The sequence below is a fragment of the Ambystoma mexicanum genome, chromosome 3q (assembly GCF_040938575.1).
Source record: "Ambystoma mexicanum isolate Mex_15411 chromosome 3q, UKY_AmexF1_1, whole genome shotgun sequence".
Classification (NCBI taxonomy): domain Eukaryota; kingdom Metazoa; phylum Chordata; class Amphibia; order Caudata; family Ambystomatidae; genus Ambystoma; species Ambystoma mexicanum.
The window spans coordinates 834,206,414-834,219,278 of record NC_090926.1 but is presented as its reverse complement, the minus strand read 5'-3'; the positions used below and the strand labels follow the sequence as shown (position 1 = coordinate 834,219,278).

Below are 12,865 nucleotides of genomic sequence, written 5' to 3'. Positions count from 1 at the left end.
TCACTGACTCACTCTCTTCGCATCTAAGGCAGAGGCGACGGTGTTGGTATAGTGCTCCATAATAGGCACCAATTCTCTCTCCACTTCCCTCTTTTAAATACTCCAGCACTACTATAACAGCTCTTTACTTTATGCCATTTATCCCTATCTACCGGCCTTCTGGCCCCATTGGTTTTATCTTTAATCAACCCTCTCAACTTATTGAATCACTTTCGCCTAACCATCATATAATTTTGATTGGGTGACTTTAACCTTCCACATCTCTCAGATCAACAATTTATTGGTCTCAACTTACTTCCCTCTGGGTTTTGTTAAACTATAAATTATTCGGTCGTGCCCACTGTCCATGTTGTCTCAACTTTTAAAAAGCAGAGGAACTTAGCCTCCGGGTTCACTGAGCACAGCCTTCAGAGGTCCAACTGATAATGCCCCTTTTTTCCCTCTTTTTATTGGTGCGATAATGCAGAGTCCATCCATGCAGTAATGAAACCCACGACAATTCCTGCAGTAAGATAATATCTGCTGATCTGTGCAGTAACTGAAAAATACTTGCAAATTAAAAAGTCTTCCCCGTTCTACCCGACACTTACCATGTCCCCCTCTAGTTTTCTTTGCTCCACAGTCCCCTCCCTTGTCTTTTACCATCTTGAGCCTCTCCATGAACCCCTTTCACTGTTCAGTAAATGTGATGCATTCACGTTTCCAAGCGTGCCTTAGGACGTTCCTGCAAGCATCTCGTGAGATTCTTGTGGGCTCTCCCCCGTAAACCCTACATTTTCTACCTCAAACTGGATCCCCAGTCCACTCCAAACTTCCCCACTGCGCATTTAACAACCCCCCCCCCACTCCCACCTGTATCATTTTGAACACTTTCCATTGTCTGCTTCACCGAGGAATCCCACAGGAATTGCACAGCATCATGGGAGATAGATAAAAGATTTTCGAGAGCAGCAGCTAACCCCTTCACCCCAAACCACCAAAAGACACATCTGCGACGCTTTGTGACCAAGTTGTTTTTGAGCTCCAGGTGTTCATTCAATACAATGTTGTTCTGTGGAAAAAGGAATGGGGTAGACTGAAAATAGCGGGTTCTTTATTTTGTTGATGACTTTTGCACCTTTAACACATTTTCCTCATTACGTCCAGTTTGGAAGGGCCAGGGACATATTTATTTTTGGAAGATCATCCAGCGAGCCAAAAGCAATAGTATTTTGGGAAATGCCTATGTACACAGGCTTCTCCTTAACAAAAGGGAAGCGATCGCCAGCCTATACACAACATATACAATCACTCATGCACATGCATCCAAATATTTTTAAACAAACACAAATACTTACTACTTACCTTATTTCTTTACCTGTATTTTTCCCTCTTTGGTTGAGGCCTCAACCTCTCCCACTGAACATTATGTAGCATAGCAAGCATTGCGCCAAACAGGCATCTGTCCGTGCTTCTTCCCAAGGGACCAGTACAGAGCGTGGGAGGAGTACTGTACAGTGCAAAGTGCTGCAAGTGATCAATCCTGATTCCTTTGTTAGGTATACAAAGAATAACATACATGGTTGTTTAGGCTGGTGGCAAGCACCCACGTTGGAGCGCCCTGACACGGCTCCAGCTCGGCAACCTTTTGGGGACCTGGCCCACTTTACAAGCAAACAAGAAACTATTCTAACATAATGAACTGGTCAGTAAGCTTTGGGGCATAGTAGGTTATCTAAGTTTTTACAAATAATGAGATGTCATTTAAAGGAATTGTTTGATTCTGAAATTAAATTCTGTTTGGTAATCACTTTTAAGTATATGTTAATGCACACATTATGTAATTCAACATTCTGATAAGGAGTAAAGAAAAAAGAAAAGAAATGGATTCAATTTTATCGCCTATTGCATTGCCAAAAAAAAACAAAAAAAACAATAGAAATAGAGTTACCTGGATTGTGTTGACGGCATCAGGTGTGGAAGAAGTCTTTGGATCAAATCTGCCACAAGGAGTGTAAAAACTAGAAGCTGCAGTCTGCTGTTGAATTTCTTCTGACGGGGCACCAAGTCTGTTGAGGGCCAGGTAGCTTCCTTCATTACTGGAAATAGACTTCTGTCTAATGAAACCTATCTCCCAGGTTGATTCTCGCCTAAAAATATTTTGTAAAATTGATCACAAATTATAATACAAAAGACGTATTTACTACAGTTTTATGCATTTTCAATTGTTGCAACTATATTTGAACACGTAGCAGCCCTGTAGTTATGGTTAAGTTGCTCAATTTATAGAAAGAGCACTTTTTAGGCGGCTTATAACTTTGCCCCCCCCGGATGAATCCTTACCAAACTTTGCTAAAAAGTATATGGCCCCTCAGAATGATTTGTGAAGTTTGGTGCGGTTTCGTCCGGGTGGGGAGGGAGCAAAGTTATAGGGAGGGGTCCCAAAATGTGCGGAAATACTCACAGACGTAATGGAAAAAATGTTTGCTCTGGCCTACAGCCCAAACCGCTGAGCAGATTTTCACCAAATGTGCGCCAGGAGCGGCGACTTGGTCCCGAAAGCGTGCTTTTGTACATTTGGTATAAACCTGTACAGTAGTTATTTACAAAATTGCCAAAAAGTAGGTAAAATAAAATGTGTGATATCTGGGCCAGGTCTGTGTACTCACTTCCTGATTCGGGGTCCGTGGATGCCTCTGGACAAATCAGAGAGCAGCGTGACGTTTGCGGACATCGGTATCGCGGATAGGTCGGTTAAAACATGAGGTGCGTCAAAACTTTTTAAATGGACGCCATGTTGGATTCACACACAGTGCCCTTAGTCCACAGACATTGCAGGAAAAACACAGCATATTACACTTGTCAAACAAATGAAACAATCTCTGGGGAGGTGAGGAGTGATGAGGATGGAATGTGATATGGCAATAAAAAGCCAACAATCAAGTGTTTTTTCTTCTCCAATGGGTACATAGTAAACAGTATGTAACTAGGACTCAGATGGAAAAAAACAACTTGATTAAAACACTCTCACCCCTCACTGCAGGGGGTAGGAAATTGATATATGCTTTCAAAAAACAAACAGCTGGTATACCAATGGGACATATACAAAGTTTGCTTGTAGCAATTGAGGGTGATCAGTCAGGGGATGTTTGGGTTAAGGATGGATACCCAGGAGTTAAGATAGATGATGATGTACATGATGGGGTGGATTCTAACGACATCAGAAAGAAGGTGTGGGCCGCACTTCGGAGGGGATACCTTGATACGCAGCATCGGCAGCCCATCGTGCATAATACAATAGGGGATGATGAAGACCCTGCTCAATACATTTTGAAAGTACAGGAGAATTGGAGGGCAGAGAGGGGGAGAACAGTGGGACCGGTTGGTTCTGCTTTTCTAGTTTGTTATTAAAAGGGGATTGCCCAAGGAAGTACAAAAAGCTCTCAATAAGATCTTGGGTATAGAGGCGAAAGGGTGGGCTGAACTACAGACTACAATTATAAATAGGGTTTCTGTATTTCTGTGAACTCTGGTAATTGACCCCCAGGATTGTTGTTTCTTTTTTCAGGGCACTCTGATAAACACTGTTATTTCAATTAATTTTCGCCCTGGCGCCAGGTCTAAGTGCGGGATTGAAAACCTTGTTGCTATGCATTGTCTTGTTTCAAAGACAGATGCATTGTGGTGAGCTATCCTCCCAGCACTATTTCTATTGCTACCTATGTGAATGCGTGACCTTGTCATTTTGTCATTTTTATCAGCCCCTAGATGGCACTGTTGAATCTCTAGTGGAGAAGGAAACTGGCCAGCAACATTGATTGAATGATGTATGGACTACATCTCTCATAATCCCACGCCGTTAACTTTGCTGGCTAAAGGTGATGGGAGCTGAAGTCCAAAATGCAAGCCCCTGTATCTAGAGAGAAACGTGTTAATTATGGAGGCAGCATATAGTACCATAATCTTGTTTTACGTAGGTTTCCGCACTTCAAAACGGGAGAACTGCAATGTTCCATGTCATAAAGTCTCATAATTAAAGAAATACAAGTATTGGTGCCACTGTCTTGCCACTTGAACAGTATATAAACAAACAGTATACTCTGTACTGAGATCATTGATGTTTATGTTTTCATCTTTAGGAGTACAAAAGGCTGGGCTGCTCCTGCAGTGATTCCAACCTGCCATGTGCAAGCTATGACCAGATTCCTTAGCATGCAGCATTTACCCACTGAACATACTCAGCAGCGTATGGCAACCAGTAGACCTCTTTCCTATTAGTCAAGAGTGTGTGTATGTGTGTACATTTGCGTGTGTATACATGCGCGTGTGTGTGCGTGCAGAGCCTAATTCGAAGGAGTTAGGATGGGGGATTATTTTCTGAAAGCACAGTTGAACAACAATGGAAACACTGACAGGAGATCCATAATTATGTGTTTTAGGCAGTATTTCCACGCTCATGGAGTACACATTCCGGTAATACCTTATGACTGCCCTCTCCCTCACCCCCACCCTCCCACTTGCTTTTCTCATCATGATCGGAAATGTTTTGCTCGACCTCCCTACCCCCACTTGCCTCAGCACATTTTCCTTAGCAGCATAGATGCCATTTCCTGACTTCAATGGGTAAAGGTGAGGCAGACCTCTTTGCCACGCATTAATGAGGTAGTCAGTTTGGATGGATAAATGGGAATGCAGTGAAAATTGTGGGCCGTTGTGTGAAGCTGCAAATCATTGGCCCACCTGGTTTGTATTTGTAGGCGTTTATTTAATGTCCAATGGTGGACGGAATGATGTGCCAATATTATTTCTGTAATATATAAATATTTGTACAATATATTGATATCATCTTGGTAAAGCTCACAGCAACACGCATAATCAAGGCTGTTTCCCCCACCACCCTGTGTCAACCCGAATTAAGAATTAATTCACTGACAATTGATCTGTGCATATTTCTGTGAAGGGTGAGGGTGTTGACAAATCAAGATGCACAGAGAGCATCAATTCTGACATGTATTATTTTATACTTGCCTTCCTGACTGATCTAGAAGCATCCTACAAGGACACGACTTCTAAAGCAGTCTTAGGGGCTGATTGATGCTCAGTAGGTATTTTACATTGATTTCAACCTGTTTTTGGCCTGTCACAGATGCTTTGTGGAGGGGATTTGTGTGCTTTTTGCAATCGTTTTCTGACTAGTTTGTGGTTTTCTGTGGGGTTTATCTTGTGTTTTCTTGTGGACTCCCACCCTTTTTTCTGAGCTGGCCTGCATCTAAGGTGTGCAGTGTCAGTGGTGTAGACCTTTGTTTCTGGCTTTCTTACAGGCCCCACCCTCCCCTTCCAATTGGCTGAATCAGTCAGGTGTTTCTCTGCCTGTGTTCCTGGCAGCCATGTCCACTTGCCTTCCTGACTGTAATCTAGAAGCACTCTGCAAGGAAACCACTTTAAGAGCAGTTTTAGGGGCTGGTTGATGCTCAGTGAATAGTTTTACATTGATTTGAATCAGTTTATGACTTGCTTTAGGGGCATTTGTGGAGGTATTTTTGTCCTTTTTGCAATCATTGTTTGCCTAGTTTGTGGTATTCTGTGGTGTTTATCTTGTGTATTTTGTGGACTCCGACTCTGTTTTTTGAGCTGGCATGCATCGAGAGTGTGCAGTCTCTGGGGTGTAGTCAATTGTATGTTTTTGGCTCTGCCCGGTTGAATCTCATTGGTCCGTGCCACACATGTGACTGGAACAGCTGTATTGCATAGGCCCTTTCAGGGCAGCCTTGCCTGGGCAGCCCTCTGCATAGGGCCCCAAGGCAAAGGGCAGCTGCGGCGGAAGCAGCTCCAGATCATGATTGCCGTGGGAAGCAGGAAGCCTGCAGTCGTCAACCAGCAGCGAGTAAAAAGGCAAGGGTGGTGCCGACATCGGCCATCACGGCACCCCACTAAACTGACCCACCTCCCTTATTGTTCTACTAACCAAAGCTTACAGTCTGATGCATATACTCACAATCATATGACAACCACACCTCTCACATAGACCCGCAGTGTTAGTTTCCTACATCCAGCCAAATTGTGTTGCTTAGCTGTTTCTCACATCTAGGCATGCTGTGGTAATTAGTAATATTTCGTATCGAAACTAAGTGTTACTGTATTTTACTGTCTAAAGTTGCACCCCCATTTAGGTGTTTCTCCCACTATCCAGATGTCTGTATCTTACTGTATTTTACTGTCTACTGTTGCACCCCCATTTAGGCGTTTCTCTCACTATCCAGGTGTCTGCATCTTACTGTATTTCACTGTCTACTGTTTCATTCCCATTTACACATTTCTCCCATTACCCAGGTGTCTGTATTTTACGGTCTACTGTTGCACCCCCATTTAGGCATTTCTCCCACTATCCAAGTGTCTGCATCACTATATTTCACTGTCTACTGTTGGAAACCGATTTGGGCATTTCTCCCACTATCCAGGTGTCCAGAATCTAGGTGCTACTGTATTTTACTGTCTACTGCTTTATCCCCATTTGGGTGTTCTGCCCGCTATGCAAGTGTCCCCAATGTAGGAGGTACTAGGTTTCACTGTCTACTGTGGTACCCCTTTTAGGCACACCCCTACCCACCCCTCTATCCAGGTACCCCAACCCTGCCCCTAATAACTTGACCAGTTCCACAAGGCCAGGAAAGTGCACACCAAGTTGGAGGTGTCCAGCTGGATGAGCCCCCTACTCAGTAACACAATCTGATTCACCGCTTCAACAGCCTAGACGCCATGCCACACACTGGCCAAACCAGAGACATACGCTGGTGCACCAGTAGGCCTGACAAGACTCACCAAAACTCAGCCATCCCGAATGCACAGCACATCATCCCAGACTTCCACCTCACACCCGCTACACCCTCCAAGTCGATCTCGCTCCACCCAATCAACAGCGGCAAGATGGAGCGCGGGAGCAGAAAACATTGATCCCTGGAATATTCTGGACCATGCAGCAACCCAGGTAAACCAATCTTCTGACCCCCCCACCAACTACTCACCAAAACCCTCTGTTCGCTCCTTGCCCAAGCAACATAGCACCCCCACCCCCAAAATCACGCTTCCCTTCTCTTAGAGCAGCAAGAGCAACTCTGGCCAAAACATCAACCTCTACAGTTCCCCCCCACTCTCAACAACACCCCATAGGCCCCTCGGAAGTCAAGCAATGGCCCAGACCAGGACCACTCCAGGCCTTAGCTTCTCCCGTTTTCCAACCCAGATCCCATACCCAGCACCCTCACTATAGGGCCAAAACCTCCCCACCGGCACCTAATCCTGTCCTAGTCCCATTGCACTCTTCGCCCATTCCCCCTGGTCCAACTCCTATTCCACACACCTCCTCTTCACAGCCTCCACCACCCACCCCTTTGCCCCTACCTACCCCGACCAACCCCCTCTCCCTAATGCCTCCCCGGTCACACCTCTCCTACCACTCACAGCAGACCCATCCAGCACCTGCAACCATACCACACCTATGCTCCTGTGCCCTAATCAACGCCAGGTCAGTCTCCAAAAACAAATTCCACATCTTTGACCTCACCTCAGAGAAAAATCCATGGCGTCCTGTTCATCACAGAGACCTGGGTTGCCGACAATTACAAGCCGATTGCACATAAGGCCTTCCCACCATGTACAACCTTATTGCTCAGAACAGATCGCGAAGGGACGGCGGACTTGCAATACTACACAAACACCAATTGCTACTAATAATTAAGGACACATCAGCCAACACCACAAACTATGAATCCCTTCTGGTAAAACTCTAAATCTCACCCTCCACCTTGCACAACATTTTACTTATCTACAGACCACCCAGCTACAACAAAAACTTTGCAGACACGCTCTGTGATGCTCTGACAACCATCATCAATCTCCATCCAACACTTACCATCCTAGGAGATTTCAACACCTGGTTTGACTCACCCTCAAACCCCATGACCCGATCTCTAACAGATAACCTAGAAGCATTCAACCTGACACAACGCATCTCCACACCCACCCACACTGTAGGTCAGACTCTCGATGCAATCTTCACAACTACAAACATATGCACACTGCCCCCAATCCCCCTATCACGGACTGATCACTCAGCAATCTTCTTCTCTGTATTGCTGACCACCACGGCTAGCCACCTAAGGTCATGCCAGACCTCCACCAACGCCCGAGAACCCTCATTCCACTATGGAATAAAGTTGTTTTCACCCCAGATCTAGTCAACTCCCTCCTCTCCTCTCCTCTCCTCTCTCCCAACACTAACCCTCCAGGAAGGGCAATCCCCATCAAACTTTTCGACCTCTGGCTCTCAAATGCCCTTACAGCCCTCACCCCTACAAAACCGCCCTTTCAGAGATCAGGACCCACACCCAAGTGTAACAACACCAACCTTAAATCACTAAAAACCTTCAAGCACCTGGAACGGACCTGGAGAACCACCCCTACATCCCAGAACAAAAACACCCTAGCAAGACTAACCAGAGCATACAGACTAGAAATCAGAAAAAGCAGGAAAGCATTTTACGGGAACCAAATCTTAAACTCTCTGAACCAGAGAAAGGAACAGCATAGAATAATTTCTGAATTCAACACCCCGACCTGCTCCAATCACCCCCCTACACACTTCCCAATAGCTATGTGACTCCTTATCATAACACAATTTCGCTATTGACAGACATTCTGCCATCATCTCCAAATTGGAGCACATGCCCCCTCCCCCTACCCACCCAGAGCCCAACGCCCATCGAAAACTCCCCTTCAATACAAACTTTCAACTATTTCACTCCAATCACACACCAGGAGTTCCTCTCGCTCCTAGCACAAAGCCGCCCATCAGGTTCACCTGAGGACCCCAACCCGCCCACCCTCCTCAAAAGAATCCAAGCCTCAACCTGTGCAGGCAGTATCGCATGCTTAATCCTCAACCACTCTCTAATATCAGGAACTTTCCCGGAAGCCCTAAAAACATCCTACATCAAACCCCTGCTCAAAAAACCTACACTCGACTCACTCCTCCCCCAGAACTAACAGCCTATCTCCAACACCTGCTAAATAGCCAAAGTCATGGACCGCACAGCATACAAGTAGCTCAATCTTTTCACTGAGGCTAACAACCTTTTGGACACTGCGCAATCTGGCTTCAGACCACTCCAAGGAACAGAATCCTCCCTAGTGTCCATCTGGGATGACCTATAGAAACAGCTGCTGCAGAAGACTGCGCTGTACTGATCCTTCCTGACCTCTCTGCAGCCTTCGATACCATCGATCACACCATCCTCCTAGATAGGCTACACTCATTAGGAATCAAAGACACATCCCTCTCTTGGATCTCCTCTTTCCTCTCTAGCCGTTCACAAATCATTCACCTCCACCCGTTCACCTCCACCTCTCGACCAGTAACAAAAGGGGTCCCACAAGGAGCATCACTTTCTCCCACACTCTTCAAAATGTATCTAAACTCTCTGCCCGCACTCATCTTCTCCCACAATCTTACCTGCTATAACGACGTGGAGGACACGCAGATCATCCTCAAAATCCCTAAGTCGCCAGGGCCCAGCCGTCCAGATCTTTCATCATGCCTCTTGAACATTATCTACTGGATGACGACCAACCACCTCATCCTCAATCCTGGGAAAATTGAAATCCTTGTCGGTGGGAAAAATCACTCCTCCCCCAACCTAATCCCTAGGCCCCCACCGGCAACCTCCACCTCGGTTAAAAACCTTGGATGCACATGAGACGCAGATCTATCCCTCTCCCAACAAGTGAACTACGTTTCCAGAACCCGTTTCTTCCACCTACGCCTCCTAATGCGCATCTTCCCTTGTCTCACCTATCCTCACTGTTTTTCAGCCATCATCTCCATCATCCGCTCCTGCTTGGACTACGTAAACTGCCTTTAGCTAGGCGCACCAGAGTTTCAGCTAAGGAAACTGAAAAGAATCCAAAATGTTGCAGCTCACCTGCACATTAACCCACCTCCCAGAGAACACATCAGCCCTACACTGAGAGTCCTCCCTTGGCTCCCTAATGGCCGACGCACTACCTTTAAAGCCATGTCCATCACCCAACTGGGACACCCACACCACAGGGCCGGAGTTCTTTCAAGACAAATTCACCCACTGCCACCCCTCAAGGACTCTCATATCTAGCACATCATCTCTCCTAGTAGACCCACAGTACAACTCCTCCAGACTCTTCAGATCCTCTTTCTCCTCTTTCCCCATCGAAGCACCAACTATCAGGAACTCCCTACCCCTGCACATTCGCAATATTGACAATCACCTGGCATTCAGAAAGACCCTCAAAACCTTGCATTCCCAGCCCTCCTATTGAAACCCTCCCACACTCTTGATAGGCACACAAACGTGGACCCAAACACAACAACACTCCTCTCCGCCAATACCCCACGGATGCCGGCAGCGCTCGCTGCGGCACACCGTGACACACTCTTTCTCCACAAACAAAAGCCTCATGCTCACCAATACCCTATGGATGCCAGCAGCATTCGCAGTGGCACACTGTGACAAACTCTTCCTTCCCAAACACAACAACACCTGCCACACTGACGACCCATGGATGCCGGCGGCGTTCACAGAAGCACACCGCATCAAACTATTGCCCTCCCTCAACCCCGGCCCACCATCCCTCTGGGCCCTCTCCAACTGTTCAGACTTTCGTTCCAGGGAGACCACGAATAGCGACACCAGCTAATCGCCCTGGAGCAAGAAGGAGAAGAAGAAAACAGTCGAACTACAGCCAAGGCAATGGTACATATACCATTGAGACGTATCTCTGAACTTTAAACAGAGAGTATAATTTATGACACATTTATCCATACTTGGATGGGTACCTTGCTATTTAGGTTGAAAAGTACCCGTAGTGGTCGTATTGTTGCTATAACACCACTTTCAACTGGCCTTTAGAGCCTGTTACGTATTTCCTATTGTTGCTTTCTATATGGGACTTGACAATGTCTGTATTTCTGATTTATTTATTTAATTGATGTTTTAATCTTGACGGACTGTTGATTATTAAAATTTGATATTGGCTTTTTTAACCTTTTTTGGTCCCTCCTAATGCTTTACTGAGAGTGTTTACACCACACACCTCTAGTACCTGCTTCACAACTTTGTCTCCCTATACTCATATCACTATCCTCCCGGATATAGACAAAGTATACACTGCTAATTGTGATTAGACAGTAGTATACCGGGTTTCCTCTCCTTGTAAATAACATATACCTTACACCACGTCCGTGGACACAGGCCACGGTCACAGCCAACCATCCATGCACCCTAGAATGCAGCTATGGCTATGCTATTTCAGCCTAGCAGCACACATAGCTGTCCACACTGAGACCCCTGACGTACCTTAACACCTCTGTCATTAGTATACAGCGACAACCAACGGAAAGAAAAATCAGCTTAGCCTACTGGAGCCTAGCCAGTCCACCTAAGTCCTAACCCGGCAAAAATGAACACAAGAATCTTTAATTCAAACTCTTAGAACCCCCTGCACGTGGACTGCAGTCACTGAGGGTGTTCCAAGGCACAAAGCGCATACAAATGGGGAAAGGGCGCTATATAAATGACAGCCATTCAAGTGTCCATTAAAAGCAGAGTTGTTGACTACAATCTGATAATGCTTTTAGATTAGTACCTTGATGGAGGAAATGGCACTAAACTGTTTTGGCTCCATGATGTTGTTGAAAACTGAGAACCAAAACAAGAGGAAACAAATACACTATTACTGATCTGAATAGATTTGTACAGCGTCTGCATTAGCTTAGAGGCGATAGAGGAAATTCAAGGGGGTGAAGTCGATAGCCAGATTTCTCACCCACCAACAAACATTTGCAGAAGAAAAAGGGGTGTCGTGAAGATCATGTTTTGATCGAAGGGCATCATCAGAAGCCTTCTACTGAGTGGAGTGTCAGTGGTCCAATGGAGTGCAGTATAAATAGCTCATAGAGCTCAGTGTCATTTGCCCGTTTGGGGCGCACAGCCAGTGGCACTGTGTCAGGGGTCTGATGGAGCATGATATCAGTGGCTCAGTGAAGGGCAGTGTGAATGTCCCAGTGATGTGCAGTGCCAGTGATATGATATATCACAATGCCAGTGGTTCAATGCAGTGCAGAGTCATTACAATGGAGGACAGTGTAAGTGAACCAATGGAGTGCTTTGTGAATGACATAATGAAGCACACCAACATTTGTGGGCTGAGGATACAGGGAAAATAACAAAAATATAAGGGTTGGGCATTCATCATTATCCCGGACCTCCCATGCTGGGATATATGCTATATTTGGCACACATTGGCCTCATTACAAATCGCCCGGTATGGAAACAACGGTGGCGGTAAACCCGCTGCCACCGTTGTTTCCATGCCGGGCTATCACAACTCCTGCAGGCGGAGGCGTCAAACCCGCCAGGTATGACCTGGCGGGTTTAACACCGCCCGCCTGCAGGCGGACGTGGAAACACCAGCACCATCACGAGATGGTGCCGGTGTTTCCATGATCCCCGTTACCACTGAGTCCTATGGGACTCAATGGGAATGGGGATTAACACCATTCCGCCTCCGGAATTCCCAGGACAACCAGGGTTGTAATGCCCTGGTATTTCCGGGAGTCACGGAGGCGGAATGGTAATACGAGTCCGGCGGTAACCAGGCGGTTTTACGGCCTCGGTTACCGCCGGACTCGTAATGAGGCCCATTGTGTGTATATTTATTGGACTGGGGTTGCTGCTTTTTCACAGAAAAGGTTTAGGGATGATCTGGCTGTGTCTTCTGTCAAAGTTTACTGCATGTAGAAACCAAATATAGGCAAATGAAAACAAAGAGACGTGCATAAAACTTACACCAATAA

At 46.1% G+C, this 12,865-nt stretch overlaps 1 protein-coding gene across 1 annotated transcript in view; it reads right to left on the bottom strand.

Annotated features, from left to right (window-relative positions):
• STXBP4 (syntaxin binding protein 4) overlaps positions 1-12,865 on the bottom strand; it is a 775,907-nt gene that overhangs the window by 637,418 nt on the left and 125,624 nt on the right. Inside the window, exon 5 of the mRNA XM_069654926.1 lies at positions 1,931-2,129. Coding sequence (XP_069511027.1) covers positions 1,931-2,129 — 199 coding nt within the window. The remainder of the gene's footprint in view (positions 1-1,930; positions 2,130-12,865) is intronic.